Source organism: Hippoglossus hippoglossus, chromosome 13 (genome assembly GCF_009819705.1).
Source record: "Hippoglossus hippoglossus isolate fHipHip1 chromosome 13, fHipHip1.pri, whole genome shotgun sequence".
In the NCBI taxonomy this organism is placed as follows: Eukaryota; Metazoa; Chordata; class Actinopteri; order Pleuronectiformes; family Pleuronectidae; genus Hippoglossus; species Hippoglossus hippoglossus.
Genome location: NC_047163.1, coordinates 28,074,659 through 28,092,275, shown reverse-complemented (window position 1 = coordinate 28,092,275; position 17,617 = coordinate 28,074,659). Strand labels below are relative to the sequence as shown.

Sequence of the window (17,617 nt, the reverse complement as noted above, 5' to 3'; positions counted from 1 at the left end):
GTGAGTCACTGCTGTGCAATGCCTGGGAACAAAGAATAAAAAAAAATCACCTGGAGTTGTCCACAATGTACTGCACTATCTTGTCCAGAACTTTCTCAAAGACAGCTGTTCGGACCCAGATGTGTTTGATGGCCTGAGCAGAGAGGGGTTGAGGGGGGCGGCTGGTGGTGGACGAGCCCTGTCTCCTCAGAGGCTCATGTCCCACGCTCTGAGTTCTCCTGCAGAGAAAAAAGCACATGTCAGAACCATTAATAACCATTACTACAGGGAAATGCTTCTGCTTGTATCTGACCCTGGCAGAAACAGGATTTTTGAATCTGATATAAATATTTAAGATTTAGACAAGAATGGAAAACAGGAAACAAAGCGAGTATGACATGCAACAAAGGTTCGTGGCTAAAATCAAACCGAAGACACTATGGACGTGTGGCATGCACTGTAACAATTTGGCCACCAGGGCATATCAAATTAAACAATTGTGATGTTATTCTTTTTGCTGATATGTTTTTGGGGTTATTTTATATGAGTATATATGTTGCAATCTCATGGTCGCTGTCATAAATCCACTCCTTGTTTTTTGAATATAACACAATTCAAAACTTTTCTTAGGAAACCCTTCACCTTGTTTTTCAAACCAAGATATGCATGTATAAATGGAGACATATGCTGTTACAACATAAATATAATTGGAATGGTTGTATAGCCTACATCAGTGGTCACCAGCCTTTTCGAGCCCAAGATCACCTTTTAATTCCAAACTTAAGATCTACCATTACATTACATTTCATTTAGGTGACACTTTTATCCAAAGCGACTCACAATAAGTGCATTCAACCATGAGGAACAAACCCAGAACAACAAGAATCAAGAAAGTACAATTTCTTCAAAAAAAAGCCAAACTACAAAGTGCTATAAGTAAGTGCCATTTAAGTGCTACTAAATTGTTAGTTTAAACTTTTATTCAAGGTATAGTCGGAAGAGGTGTGTTTTTAGTTTGCGGTGGAAGATGTGTAGCCTTTCTGTCCTGATGTCAATGTGGAGCTCATTCCACCATTTAGGAGCCAGGACAGCAAACAGCTGGATTTTGTTGATATCTTCCAAAAAAACCACTTAGGAGGGTCATACTTATTATTTTTTGCAATTTCTGTTTAAGGCTGAATGTACAAGAAATAAATATACACAAAGAAAGGCAGTTGTGCAAATCTTTCTATTCAATGCACAATATTCAAATTAATATCAATTCATATTTACAATGCAAAATATGAAGCTTCTCAGTTCCACAACATGTTCTGCAGAGGAGCTGCTACTGCAGCACAATGTTTTTAAATATAGGCTTTGATTTGAATATGGCCACAAATATGATTATTTCCTTGTATGAAAGAAGTCCATTGTACTCAAATAAATACCAGTACTACACAGTATGAAGCCGTGCATCTTCCGCTCCAGCAAATATTTCACAATAAAAAAAACCTTTTTAAACATGGGAATGGATTCCATCAACAGAAACGCTCGAGTGCTTTTATTTTGAAAAGGCATACAGAAAGTGTTGCAACCATTTGTTTGTGACATAAATTCATCAGATAAACATAAAAAATCAGGTGAAAGATCATTTTCTCTGTTTATTCTGCTGTGAACCACAATGTTAATCTCTCTATGACACAAACGTATTTACATCACTTCCCGAACCCGTTTCAAAGTAAAAGCACTCCAGCGTTTCACTTTCTGAATCCACTCATTTGTTCCAACGGGGCTTTGTTTGTTATCGACAGACCGAAAGATGCGCATCTTCATACCGTAGAGTCCTGACATTTACTTTAGTACATGAACCAACTTGTTCTTGAAGGAAATGCAGGAGATAAACCTGCAACTCCACCACCAGTAGCGGACACACAGCGTGTGTGAAAAACAGACAACCGACACACAGCTGATCTGCGGCGCGACGACAGCCAGTGAGTCCAGAGAGTTCGGAGATCGACAGTGAAGACTGGGAGATCGACCGGTAGATCGCGATCGACGGGTTGGCGACCACTGGCCTACATGGTTCCTTATTACCTTCCTGCCCTGCAGTTGCAGTCAGTGGTGTAGTGCAGGGTATATGTAGGTACACGGCGTATAACCATTTATTTTTCAGCAAAGCATTTACCCCCAAAGCATTTAACCATTTCTAAATTTGCCACTGATGCTGTGAGCCAATTTTTTTCCTATTACAGCGAAAACATGACGCGCCTTACTTTTGTCTAAGTAGGTTGGTACTTTAGTTAGTTAGGATAAGAATATCAGTGTTACGGCCGTTCCTCTTGTTTTTCCCTTTTTTCTCTCTGCTCCCCTGTGAGTGCATGTGTGAATGTGTGTTTGAGAGTGGCAGTGGCACGAGTCCCACACCTGGTCGCAATCACCTCATCAGCAGCCCTACAAGAACTTTAGGTTAAGGAATTAACCCCGGTTCTCTGAAACATGAGTGAGGTATCTCACTATGGGATATAGCGACTCCCGCATTGCCAGATAAGCTTACCTCGAAGACCAATAACTAACGAATCAATCAGTCAGTCAGACAGGGACATTTGTGACTGACCCCACGCTCAGAACTGTATGAGACCATGTAGGTACAGTAACATCCAGATTATAAAATCTGGTGAAGGTATGAGGCGTTGCCCAGCTGGCTGCCTCACATATCTCTTCCACAGACACGCCCTGGAACAGTGTCCATGACGCAACCATACCACGAGTGGAATGTGCGCGCAGGCCTATGGGGGGTTGTAATCCCCTGCAATGATAGGCTGTGGCAATCGCCTCCACGATAAAGCAATACAAACGCTGCTTCTTAAGAGGCGAGTGCGACGTAGTCCAAGACACAAACAGCTGCTCTGATTTCCTGAAGCCAGATGTCCGGTCCACATATGTGCGTAATGCGCGCACCGGGCAGAGAGCATTCAGCCGTTCCTGCTCCAGCGTGGAGAACGGTGGAGGATGGAACGCCGACAGTTCAATAGGGCGATATGATAATGCCGAGTTAAAAACCTTAGGCACAAACGCGGGATTTGGTTTGAGAAAAACGTTTAAATCCCCCATAAAAAAACGCATGCATGACGGATTCACTGACAGTGCGTGAATGTCGCTTACGCGCTTTGCAGATGTCAGCACCAGTAAGAGAGACATTTTAAACGAGAGCATCTTAAGCTCTACCTGCTGTAGTGGCTCGAAGGGTGTGCAAGATTAGCGCCTCGAGCACCAGTGTCAAATCCCACGGTGGGGTTAAGCTCCTTGACACTGGCCACATCTGCCGAGCGCCATTCATAAACTGGCAAACGAGAGGATGCTGTCCCGGCGTTTTGCCCCCAAAGCCTATGTGACATGCTGAAATAGTAGCTAAGTACACTTTGACCGTGGAGAACGCCAGACCCTTGTCCAAACGTTCCTGTAGGAATGTCAAAATTCCAGGTGTAGGGCTCTTAAAGCCTCCATACCTTGACCACCAGAGCTGAGGCCATCAGCCCTAAAAGTCTGAGGCACGACCTGAACTTTAGCAATGCCCCCCTGTGAAAAAGTGCCAGATAAAAGCTTGGAAAGCTTTTATCTGGCACTCTTTATCTTTATCAGAACACTCTTTATCAGAACACTCTTTTCCCAGTTTATTGTAAAACCCAGGGCCGCCAGATGCGATGTGAGCTGACTAGTGTGGGCCTGAATTTGCTGGGGCGACTGTGCTGCTATCAGCCAGTCGTCTATGTACATCGCTAAACGCATACCCCCCTCCCTCAGGGGCACCACAGCTGCCTCGGTGCATTTCACAAACACCCGTGGGCTTAATGAAAGACCGAACGGGAGGACCAGGTATTCGTATGTTATACCCTGGAAGGCAAACCTGAGATATTTTCTGTGGGGAGGATAAATAGGGATGTGAAAATATGCGTCTTTTAGGTCTATGGCTGTAAACCAGTGACCTGGATGCACAAAGCGGATCAGTGCTGAATGTGTCAGCATTCTGAATTTGTACCGCCTCATGTATGTGTTAAGTGCACGCAGGTCCACTATCGGACGTACACCCCCGTCCTTCTTCGGGATCAGAAAATACCTTGAATAGAAGCCACTGTGGCTCTGTTCTCGTTGAACCACCTGAACAGCCCCCTTGTTCTGCAGAGCAGTGATTTCTTTCTGCAAGATATGCGCCTTTTCTCCCTGCGCCTGTGACTGCAATATCCCGTTGAAATGGGGTGGAGTGGCCGCAAATTGAAGCCTGTAGCCCCTGGTCACAGTCTTCATTACCCACTCCGATGCCCCACCGGTTCGCCACTGTCGGGTTCGAGCCGCCAGCGGCCCTAGTGCCTGAGCAGTGGTGGGTAACACGAGCTGCGTGGTTCCAGCGCTCATATTGCCCTTTGCAAAAGGCAGGCTGGGTCGCTGTGCCATAAGTGGAGCCATACTGCCCCCTTGTGGTGTTATGCGAGCCCGCACCCCCATGTTCCGTTCCTCTATCATTTTGATTGTTTTTGTCATTTTCTATTCGTTTTTTAGTGAGGTTAAGCCCTCGGTATTTGGCCTGGATGCGCACCGCATATGACATTTATTGAACATTTCACAGAGGGAAAAGGAATTTTGTGTTTGTTTGGGCACGGGTTTGTGCTTGTGCACTGTGTGCTTTTGGAAACACTCGGCTGCGGCTCCACAGAGCTCTCTGCAGCGCTGACCTTTCCTTTCTTTGATTGTACGTGAACCTTGAGCGCCAACATGGCCTCTGCACGCCTTTTGTGGGTTCTGGAACAAGCCCCTCGGAGCTGAACCCCTTCCACCGGGAGGGACGCAGGCGTCTGGCTGAACCCGTCCCCCCCGACTGGCGGAGGTGCGCTAGGTAACGCGCCTCTTCTTCTTGGCACCCAGAGTGGCAGGATGGGCAGCTGGATCTCCCGCTGTCACGCTGGAAGCGAAGGGTTTGTTCGCCCAGGCGCCTTTGAGCTCCTGTGGTTTGTTCTGGCCCCGACCGCCAGCCTGAGGGTGAGTCTGACGTTTCGGGTTACAGGAACCTGGCCGTGCCACGGCTTGGGCGAATATTTGCCGGTGTGCGGCTGGGGGAGCGGCCGGCGCTTTCCTGGGGAGGGAAAGCTGGAGCGCTTCCCCCTCTCTCTCTTTTTCTCCTCACAGCGTTTTTGCATGGTGGCTACCGCCGGGCCGAATAAGCCTTTCGGGTCCACGGGAACATCGAGGAGTTGGGCCTTTTCCTTCTGGGAGAGGCTAGATAAATTTAGCCACCGAGCTCTCTCCTGGGTGATCATCAGGGCCATGGCTCTTCCAGATGCCTGGACAGCGCATCTGTGCAGACGCAGGCAGAGGTCCGTGACCACTCACAGCTCGTCCCATACCGCCATGTAAGGTGAAGCCACCATGTCATCCTCCAACTCAGCCTGGTAGGAGAGCAGCAGCGAAGAGGCGTTCAGAGCTTTCACCGATGTGGCCACCGCCTTGTAGCTCTTCTCTGTCAGCGACGACTGGAAACAGTCCGCTTTGGAGGGCAGGGTGGGGCCGGCTGAGGTCATGGTGGACCTCTGAGTCGGGTGGAGGTGAGTCGCTAGTAAAGGTTCGACAGGGGGCAGGTGGGAGAAGCCTTTTCCCTCCATATCAGCCCAGTCCAACGTCGCCCCTCCCTGGGCGGGGTGTTTGGCGGAGATTGGATTACTCCAGGACCGTGTCGCCTCCTCCAGGCACTTGGGAAACACAGGCAGAAGCTGTTTGGTGGAAGCTTTTGCTCTGGGGAGCCTTTTACCCTCATAGCGGGACATGGTGGTCTCGGTGAGTGCTTCAGGCAACGCAATTCCCAGTTTAACGGCCGCTTTCTTACAGACCTCGTGCAGGTCCATGCATGTACCATCTTTGGACACCAGCCTCGTGGCTGGTGGGGTGAAAGCGGATTCCACGTCCACCTTGTCATCCTAGGAGCCGAGGCTAATAGACTCCAGTGAGTCGGAGTCACCTCCGACGGTACGCCCTGCCCGGACATTAGATCGGTCTCGGGCTCGTCGGAGTCATGTAGTGGTGCCACGGCGTCGAGCTGATCGCCCCAGCTGGCACCCACGGGAAAGGTGTTCCCCTGGGTGTCTTCCGCACTATCCTGTGGACGGTTACCCCTATCATAGGATCCACCGCTGACAAACTAGCTTGGCACCCTAGCCTGCATCGGCGGGTTTTTGTGGAAAGGCGTGCACAGTGCTCGCAGGTGTCTGGGGATGTTAGCGATTCTCGGGCGTGTTCCAGCCCGAGGCACGTCGAACATACAGAATGGGTATCTGCCCCCGAGATTTTGTTTCCACATGTGCACAACCTCGGTGGTACCTTGTACCTTGCGTCCATGGTGAGGACAGGAGCAGGGTCCATGGTTGCCATCTCTTCCGATAAATTGGAAGCGGTGAGTAGCTAGTATGGTGACTATCTACTAAACTCAGCCAGCTATGCAGCGTTCAAGTAACGCTCATCGACCGAGTGGTTAGCTCGCTCTGTGAACAGTTTTGTTATCCCTTCAGCTACACCTGCTGTCTGAGATAATGCTTCTAGGAGCGAGAAGAGGTTTTAGACTGAGGCGATGACGTGACATCCGGTCTTATATAGAAGGAGGAAGTCCCTCCTCTAGTGACAGACGTCACGTCTGCCTGCCAGTCAGGACTGGCGTAGTGTAAAATTGCTTCTGGGGGACAGCGCGGAGATCGTGTCCCAGAGTGAGATACCGAAACGAATGTTGAAAGAGAACCCTGGTCTTCTCTCCACTCATCGCCAGATTGTTTTGTCACCTCAGTGGTACACACTCTCTGCCGATTTCAAGTCGTCTTCTAGTGGAAACTATTTTGTATGCCTCTCGTGAAACTTCCTAATGCTTTTTCTCTTCTGTGCCTCAGGATCGCCAGAGCCAACCTGCCTGCCTTATCTCCAGCTCACTGGATCACAGGCTGTCTCAGCCAGCACCCAGCTTGTTACCTGCCTGCCTCTGCGCTTCATTAAAAGACTTTTTGCTCACTCACAAACCAATCCATCTCTGTGTCTGCTTTCGGGTCCAGATCAAAAACAAACCCTTACAATCAGAGCCAATCAGTTCTGTGTTTGCCTTCATGGGAAAACATATAATCTGCCCCTTACTTGACCTCCCAGCTAACTGAAATAAAAATGCAACTGTATATGGCCTCTAATAAAATTCAAACATAACACATCTGTGCTGCTAGCCGGCAGCTCAGGTAGTGATGGCCGCATCGTTGCATGCTCATTCCCCAACGACCCCACCCCCATCAGAGAGGATGCTGATGGTGCCTCTGAAATAACAACTTCAAGTGAAGTCGTCAATCCCAGTGAGTAATTGCAGAACCATGTAAATGGTTAGTACTTAGTACTATTAGTACTATCTCATGCGAATCAGTTGTTCTAAGTGACAGTTAACAAGATAAACTACTGGCCCATCCACTACTTTCAAGATGAGAGAATAATTTGCCTGTGTGGATGGACTCAGGAATAGTTGACTCAAAATACATAATCGTACAGTTTATTCACTCTGAACACTGTGGGCCAGTAAGTGTCAATACGCAAACACTCTTGGGCCATTTGTGGTTGAACAAAATATGCAAATGTAGATTAACATAACACAAGCAGCTTATCCTTTGCTGGACGGGCTGCTAAAATAAGCTGTGCCATAAATAAAAAGAATATACCCACTTCTCCAGGGAACGCTACATCATTGGGGCAGAGGTCCTGTTTGGACCAGACATTGATATGTTAATCATCCCCTCATGATTTTTTGCCTTGTTGATAGGGCATGTACATATTATATATGTATATTGTGTGTATATATATATTAGTGCTGTCAAACGATTACAATTTTTAATCAGATTAATCACAGGATAGCTGTTATTAATCACGATTAATCACCATTTCTAAACGCCCGAAAAATCCCCATTTTCTATGTATATTGTTGTGGGAACGGAAAGATAAATGAAAGAAGGCGGATATATACATTTAACATTTGTTTTTTTATTGATGACAAGTCCAAATGATAATGTTATTAAGATTGAAAAATCAAATCAAACTAAAACATACCACACCATTAATAAATGTGGCTGTCTCTTCTCTATGCCTCTGAGCAAACATAGGATGATGTTATTTAGAATCTTAGCCTTTGCTCTTTTACTTCATAAAAGTCCTCTTTTGGCATCATAAACTCGCCAAAAGAGGAAACAGAAGCCACAGATATCAAGACAAGAAAGCTCCTCACCATGCATGGAGGGTTTTACCCCGAGTCCAGCACCCTGCTATACACTAAGCGGAAAGAAGGAGGCCGAGGACTAGTGAGCATCAAAGCCTCTATCCAGGATGAGACATCAAGCATCCATAAATACATCAAGAAAAGGGCCCCAAATGATAAGCTAAACAGTGAATGCCTCAGACAGCAGAAACAGAATTAAGGTGAAGAAGACAAGGAGCAAACAACATGGATGGACAAGCCCCTACACGGCATGTACCACCGCCAGATAGAGTATGTGGCTGATATCAAGAAGACCTAGCTAGAGAACGCTGGAGTGACAGACAGCACAGAGGCGTTAATCATGGCCGCACAGGAACAGGCCCTACAAACAAGAGCAATAAAGGCCAGGGTTTACCACATCAGACAAGACCCAAGGTGCAGACTGAGACATCCCAGCATATAATAGCAGGGTGTAAGGTGAAAGCTGGAACAGCGTATATGGAAAGGCACAACCAAGTAGCTGGAATAGTGTACAGGAACATCTGCACCCAGTATGGATAAGAAGTGCACAAGCCCGATGGGACACACCACCGAAGGTGATTGAGAACACAAGGGCTAAGGTCCTGTGAGACTTCAGATTCCAGACTGACAGACAACTACTGGCTAACCAACCGGATGTAGTGGTGATCGACAAACAGCAGAAGAAGGCAGAAATAGTAGATGTGGTAATGACAGCAACATCAGAAAGAAGGAACACGAAAAAGACTGAGAAGTACCAAGGGTTGAAAGAACAGCTGGAAGAAATGTGGAAGGTCAAGACTAATGTGATCCCCATGGCAATAGGAGCACTGGGGGCTGTGACCCCCAAACTGGGAGAGTTGCTCTAACAGTTTCCATGATCAACATCTGAAGCCTCAGTCCAGAGGAGCGCAGTCCTAGGAATGGCTAAGATACTGCGCAGAACCCTCAGACTCCTAGGTCTCTGGTAGAGGACCTGAGCTTGAGGAAGACAATACAGACCCCCCCAAAGGAGGGTGAGAGGGAGATTATTATATAAACACCAACACTACATATGTGCATATGTATGTTTATGTTTTAAGTTTTGTGTTTGTCAGTTGATTGAAAAGGTTTAGTTGGTTTCATAATGGCAAAAAATACTGAACAAATAACAAAACAGTAAGTTTCTTTACCCTGAGCCTAACCTTTAGGACCATGTTTGACATAGTAAGGTCTATCATTGTCTAAAGTCCACAGACTCAATAACGATACATAATTTAATGAATTGGCCATGCCAACAATTCTACATTTCCAACTCAGTGTACTGGTCATAACTCCAAGGGTATTTCACATAAATACTTTGCGAGTGCATTAAAGAAAATGTAAGATCCTTTACTTTTTAAGCTCAACATAAACTAGAGACCAACAGAAATAATGGTAATAATATTGATAATAATATAATCATATACAAGTGCACATGGTGTCAAATGATTTAAAGCAGGGGTCTTCAACGTTTTTCAGGCCAAGGACCCCCAAACTGATGGAGAGATGGAGCAGGGACCCCCTACTATATATATTGTATAAAATAGTGTTTTATATTAAACTGGGCCTAGTGCCATGTATAAACATAGCTACCCTGTTATTGTGCATTCAATACTAAGCTATTCAAATAATACACAGGTTCATATATTCATGTTTTTATTATTGTGTGACGCTGAATGTGTGCATTGCTGACTGAAAGATAACGTCTTCTGCCTCCATTTATCCGTTCGCTACAATATGTTGGATTCATGTTCATGTGTATTTAAAGACATTTAAATTTGTGGAAAAAAATTGATTGGAAAAAAAATACAAAAATAAATATATATATAAAAAATTGTCTAATCAACCAAAAATTTCGCGACCCCCCTGCAGTACCTCCGCGGACCCCCTAGGGGTCGCGGACCCCCTGTTGAAGACCTCTGATTTAAAAGTTAACAATGTTAGAGTAAATAAATGAAAAGCATTTAACAGCATTCTTCCTGCCTAGCTCTCTCTCCCTCCCCTGTCTATCTCTCTCAGGTGCTGCTGTTGCTTAAGATGATGATGATGGTGATGATGATGATGATGAAGATGATGATGATGGCCGCCACCTGTGTAGATTGATAGACAATAGATCAGGTCTTATTTTGTTACATTAATTTCATTTTCTTTGACACCAACCACCTTGTCCTCACCTCCCCCACATTTGTAAAACCTTCCCTTTGTTTGACTCCATCAATTATTTTGGTTGTCCTGTGTTTGTCTCTGTTTTATAGGAAAGAAAAGGGACGTAACAAGCATCTTCTCATCCAGGACTGGAGTTAGAACTGTGGCAGCAATCAGACACAACCACTCACACCCATTTCAACAGGCTAATGAGTGTTTGTGCGTCTGTGCTGAGGGGGACTCGCTTGCCATAGTCACGTTGTTAGATATCGTGTGTGTGTGTGTGTGTGTGTGTGTGTGTTTTCTAAGTCACGATTTCTGCAGGCCCCTCACATTTTGAAGTTTGTGTGTGCGTGTGAGGTGCCAGTACTCCAGAGGATGGTAGAGTGCCAGGATGACATCAGATATAAGACAGAATGTTGAAGAGACAGGTTTTTCCTTTTCTAAATTAATTTGTTTTGCAGTCTGAAACGTGAACTCCTCTTTACTTAAGAACTTCTATTCATGTTTTAACTTGAGGCATATGTTGCTTTAAAACCAGTACTGTATGGCAAGGACTAGCGCGGGCACTTCTGCCACTCTAAGCAGAACATTATTTTACCGCCCCTTTTTTTGCAATGTACCATACCAGCAACAACACACAAATGCCAATATGCCATCCACATAAAGTGCAAGTGCATTAGATCACTAGTGCAATCTAGGGTTTGTGTCTGTCCTCGTCCTGTAAGATCTTCATGCAGCATTTGACACTATCGATCATCACATTTTATTACAGAGACTAGAACAGTTAATTGGCAATAAAGGAACCGCCCTAACCTGGTTTAAATCCTGTTTTTCAGATCGATTCCAATTTGTACAAATTAATGATGGGTCATCTGTTCACACCAAAAATAACCACGGTGTTCCTCATGGTTCTGTGTTTGGCCCAATTCTCTTCTCATTATATATGCTTCCACTAGGAAACATGATCATGATGGTGGATAGCTGATCGTGAACAGTGGTGTTGGACCATGATCAAGGTGGCAGCTGATGGTAGATCCTGATGGCGTCAGAGGATCATGATGATGGATTGTGGATTATGGTGGCATCTGATAGTGGTGCTGGATCCTGATCGGGGTTCTAGCTGATTGTGGACTATGATTACAACAAGACTGCTTGATATACAATATGCCTACTCAGATACTCTACCATTACTGACAATAACTCCTCAATTCATTTACTTTCCATTATGCGACAAACTGTTTATTCTAATCAATGTTGTAAATACTGTTATTTTGCTGATGTTCTATGTTACACGTGTCATCTATTGCACTTCTGTCCATCCTGGGAGAGGGACCCCTCACATGTGGCCCCTATCAGGTTTCTCCCCCCCCCCCCCCGTTAATAGTGTTTCTTGGTAGTTTTTCCTTACTCTTGTTGAGGGTTAAGGGCAGAGGATGTTTTGCACCTTGTTAAAGCCCTATGAGACAAATTGTGATTTGTGAATATGGGCTATACAAATCAAATTTGATTGATCGATATTACCATCTTTCCTTGACCCATGGGGTACAAGGCATTCAGACTACATTTGAATTGCTAATGTAGCAAATTATTTTTCGTTGTGAAGACCTCAAACAGAATCTTTTTCATCTATTACTATAAACATGTATATAATTAAAGGTTTACCTACCCACTTGAAAGCTTATAACAAGTGATTGAGTGGATGTTGAGGGCAAAAAACTGTTTTCAAAGTCATGAATGAATCCTCAATCTCAGCTCAAGACAATAAGAAACACAGCCTAATAGTGATAGATGTAAATTGTGCAAGTCAATGACAAGTGGTTGGATGTTATTATTGCTCAACAGCCAAAATGTCTTAATGAACATAATAGTTCCGTACCTGGGCCAAACTGCAGGTCAGAATCACCGCCAGATCGCTTCGATAATTTGTTTTAATCCATCATGAGCAACATTCAACAGAATTACTTCCTGTTGGCCAATTTGTCTTAAAAGTAAAAGCACAATACCCGTTTTGTGGCTCCAATGGTTTTTATGGAGCTGAATTGCAAAGCTTTTCTTAAGAAAACTTGTGAACTGAAGATTGTGTAAATTGCTTAACAGTCCTCTAAAACAGCAGACATGTAATTCAAAAAATAATAACACCATTTAAGTAAATTCAAACTTATATATGTCACTTATGAACAATCATTAAGTAAATTCAGTTTCATTTATTGAGGGGATTATGGACACGTGTGTCCTCCTAAATATCAGTAAGACATTGTGAGTGAGAGACAACAGAAAAAGCTACAAATAACATAGCTTACTTTTTGACAAAGTGATATTTTGCTATGCATTAGTGATATTATGCAGGTGAACCAGAAATCTCATTCTCTCAGAGACACAAAACGAAATCGTTTGTAGTTATTTTGCCTCTAAGTGGTCATTTTGTGTGTCCTTTAAGTCATTAAGCATCTTATTGAGGTCATGTTATTTGTAGTTTAGTTTGTTTTGTGATCATCTCTTTGTCGTTATAAACTCTTTGCGTGTGAATTATTGATTGTTTTGTGTCTTGTATCAATTTGCATACCTTTATGGCCTTTTTTCGTAGCTTTTGATATCTTGTCTCTTTCGGGGGGGTTTGCATTCCTTTTCAGACATTTTCATCTCTTTGTAGTAATTTCATTGTTTTAACAACAATAAATATAAATGATCATTTCATACTGATGCTCAAAGGTACAGAGTCATTGTGCTGTCTAAATGTCTTGCTGTTCTAGCGAGGCCAAATGCCATAAATCATACACAGTTGGGATAACATCAGACACTTTTATAGAGGCTTTCCCTTAAGATATGAATAGTATTAAACTTAGCTGTGTCTGAAGTAGTTGTGGTAAGAAGTGAAAAAGGCGTTTACTTCCTGTGTCTGGAAAGGAAAGACAGTCAAACTTGTTAATCAACCTAAAAGATTTTTTTAGCTTCTTATCTGCCTATATGTTATGATCTGCCCATTTAACGATTCTGTTTTTTTTGTAAGTTGCTTCTGTCTCTAGGTTGTCTTGCTTCTTGTCTTTGTCAACTTTACATTACATGTCATTTCGCTGATGCTTTTTTCAAAAGCGACTTCCATTTAGTCCATTCAACATCTATGAGGGGCCATTCGGCCCAAGCCGCCGATCTTCTGGTTGGAGGACGACCGCTCTACCCCTCAGCCACAGGCGGCCCATTTACGATTGCTGTAACTGATGTGTTTCACCTGTGTCCAGTTGTACCTGCTTCCCGTGTGTATTTATTCTCTGAGCATTTGACTCCACAGTCTGACCCTTTCTGCTGTTCTGTTCGGGCTACTGCAACCCCATGTTTCTTTAAGTATTTGGATATTTAGCTTTCCTGCCTGTAAGCTTATTAATTCACATAAAATATGATTCTCAAACCATATCTCAAAGATTCAAAACACTACTAACTTTTCTACTATTTAGATTCCAAGTGCCCAGCAGAGACTTTTGACCCCTCGCTTGAGATTACCATATCCGATATCACCTTCGACACCTCATGTTCTCAATCCACCTTAAGCACTCAAAATCTGATAGAGAGGGAAAAGGTTCAACTGTTGTCATATCACAAACTAACACTGCTTTCTGTCCCCTATCTCCTACAACCCGACATCTCCAATGGCGTCCTCGAGTGAAGCAAGATGAACCCTTGTTACCGAATGACAAAGGAAAGGTCATGTCAGGATCTTGGTTCACGTCTCGCCTTCGCCTACTCTGCAAGTGATGCAGATTCAAGTCCCGGCGGTACACCTCGCACTCCTTTTCATTTCAGTGCTGCTACCACCACTGCTGCCCTGGTCCCTGAATCCACACAGATATTTAACATAACCGTAGTACAACCTATCGCAGAATGCATGCCTGCATTCTTTAATAATAATTTTGATGTCTGCAGCATGTTTACTGCTACACATAGATATTTGACACAAGGGCTGCGAAGAGGGACCGGCTAAACGGCTCCGTGTTGCGTGTGCTTTGCGCACCGCTGGAATGCTAAACACTTCACTTCCTGTGTCCGTCACGCATTATGGTCCACGCCATCAAGTGCAGACCACACTGTGAAAGTTTTATGTAAATCAAATTAAAGTTGTAAAACAAGGCTTACTTTCTGTTGCCAGTAGGTGGGGCTATCACTATCACTACATACAGACTAATAGATCTGTTCAGGCCCTAACCCTAACCTTCTGATGAAGCGTGAGCAATTGCCGATTGGACAATGCACAGTGGAGTTAAAAAAAACGTAATTTTCACGCTGATCAGTAGGTGGCGCTATGACCCTGAGTTATTTTTGACACATGAAGCTGTTCAGGTGCTGTGATTTTAAGTCATGATTTCTCTGTAGCTGTCATCAGGCCAGGACTCCTGTCATACATGTCCAGATTGGAGTCGATTGGACCATGTATGTCCGAGATACAACAACCTCGTCACGATCACCCTATGTTAACAAAAACTCAAACTTTTAACAATTTTTACACTCACTGAATTTGAAGTTGATCTGATGAAAGCACTAGGAGGAGTATGATTTCGTAGCAGGTGTCAAAATGCTAAAAATCAAGCCAAATTTAATTTTCAATCCAAAATGGCTGATTTCGTGTTGGGTGTGGCAAAAAGTGACAAGAGGCTTTTTTATGCGTCTGGGTATGATACACGTGTACCAATTTTCTTCACTCTAGGTGAAAGTAAAGGAGTAGGAAAACCCTCATTGAAAATTTGTAGGGGGCGCTATCGAGCCATTTTTTATGCATGTTCCCTACCACATTAAATATGTAAATTTTAACATGACTGCACAATTTAGTGAGTTTTTGAGTATGATAAGGCCCTCAAAAAGGCACTTCTTTTCTAAACGGAAGAAAGCACTGTCGGTGCTTGGGCACTAATAATTGTAGTATGACGTCTCGCAGAACGCATGCCTGCATTCTTTAGTCATAACTTTAGAAGTCAGCAGCTTGCTCCCTGCTACACATAGATAATTCACATAACAGTAGCACGGTCTCTCGCAGAATGCATACCTACATTCCTTAATCTATAATTTTAGAGGTCTGCAGCATTCTTGATGCGACACTTACTCATGTCACATAATAGTAGTATGCCCTTTCGCAGGATTCATGCTTGCATAACTTAGTCAACAATTTCAGGTCTGCAGCATGCTTGCTGCTACATATAGATATCTCTCACAACAGCAGTATGACCTCTCGCAGGATGCATGCTTGCATTCATTGTTCAATAATTGAGAGGTCTGCAGCATGCTTGCTGCTACTGTAATGGACATTTACTTAATAACTTCTGAGTTTATGCTTACAGCATACATTTCAATCTAGGGTACAGCTCAACATAAACTTTATGGTGCACCCACTGTCTAGCATGTGAGCCCATTGTCTATTCATGTCTTGCAGAAGTTGATCCTGATATAACCTTATCATGTGACCTTTTGCTCTACTCTGGTTTAACTGTGTTTGTCCTTTGTTTGAAGAACTCAGCTGACTGACACAACACCCTAACCAGACATGATACTATTTCCTCTCCAACACATTTAGGATGCAGTCTATCAGTCACACCTTATCAGACGATAAGTTCCAGACACAGAACAATACATTCACACATCCCCCTCTGCGTGTTTTTGGGTCAGGAGGTAACCCACACAGAAACACTTAAATATGAGCACAGTCACTTCACATTTCATCTCACTTGCAACCTCCACCTTGCCTGTGTGATCCCTTCTGCTGAACGCTTTTTACAAATAAATTTACAAAGACAACTTGTCGCAGAACCTCGTTCGTTGACCAAGATTTCCACCACACTACATATAGATATTGTTATTCTACCTTGGCATTAGGTTTCTATTGTTTTGGGGGGGTTGTGCACATGTTCCCTGTTTTATCTTAGCATGCAGCTTGGCTAGTCCAGGGAACATCCAAAGAATGGAGCCTTCAGCGCTGAATAACTGTATTCCCATTTGTGCAATAATTGGGTAAATCATGACAAACGTGTTCCTGACTGAAATGAAGCATTGCGTTAGTTCATGCAGGACACAGAGTCATGTTCTCAGCTGTCAGAAGCTGTCAGCTACTGATAGGTTTATGGGTGCTCGTCAGTCACCCACCAATCCCAGCTGATTCTCACACCAAAGCGGTCCCTTTATATACGACCTCCCCTGCTGCCGGCAACTTTCCTACACCACCCCAGCCTCCACCTTTTAGCACTGAGTCCAAACATGGTTGTGGTCAACGATATTCATCTTGAACAAATGTATCTTGCCTGCTACGCCTACCAGGGGGTTCTACACATGTTCCCTGTTTTATCTAACCATGCTGCTTGGCTAGTCCAGGGAACATCCAAGGAATGGAGCCATCAATTATCCAAGCATAACCTTATTCCCGTTTGTGCAATAAATGGGTAAATCATGACAAAGTGTTCCTGACTGAAGGGGTATTTTTTTCAATTCTGCTGCTGAACATTTGAGAAGTCTTTCTACATCAGAGCTCACAAGTCTTTGACAACAGAGCTCTTCTATCTGTGACATCGGAGCTCACCCGTCTGTGAAATAAGAGCTCACCAGTCTGTGATAACAGACCTGACTCATCTGTGTGTCCGTTTTGCTTAAGCTGCTGCTAGCAAGATTTTCAGAAAAAGTTGACACAAACAAATCAGTTGAACAAGTTCAAGCTTATCTCTCCTATGCTATATCGGGACCCGCTCCAATATAAATATAAAGTATTTAAATGTAAAGGGTTCATTCTAGGGTAAAGAAAAGAACAATTCGTACAATTTAGATGATCACACACTAGTGAAAACATCACGAGAATATTTTATATTCGATTACTGCCAATAGATCCCTATCACCTAAATCTTACACACTGGACCTTTAAGATGGCAGTATTATTAAAGATGGCTAAATATATTGGTAGGGACAACTGAAGGGAGTGGTGTCCAAACCCAATTCTAGCCCCATGCTGTTATTACCATCTACTTAACCACTGTAACTGATATCTGGTCACATTCTCTCTTTCTCTCTGTCTGTTGTTTCCCATCATGCTCTCTGCCTTTATTACTGTCAGTGGCACAAACTGTGTTGCCATGGCAGCCAGAGTAAAAGAGAGATGGAGCCCTGAGGGAGTAAGACACGGTGGGGTGGGGCATAGCTTTGTGAGCATGTTTGTGTGTGTGTGTGCTTGTGTGTGCATAGATGCATTCTGGTGAGAGA

At 43.9% G+C, this 17,617-nt stretch overlaps 1 protein-coding gene across 3 annotated transcripts in view; it reads right to left on the bottom strand.

Annotated features, from left to right (window-relative positions):
* The window catches only part of sgsm2 (small G protein signaling modulator 2), a 98,874-nt gene that overhangs the window by 26,029 nt on the left and 55,228 nt on the right, over positions 1 to 17,617 (bottom strand). For all 3 annotated transcript variants that reach the window (XM_034603741.1, XM_034603742.1, XM_034603743.1), the window contains exon 4: positions 51 to 218. In XM_034603741.1, coding sequence (XP_034459632.1) covers positions 51 to 218 — 168 coding nt within the window. The remainder of the gene's footprint in view (positions 1 to 50; positions 219 to 17,617) is intronic.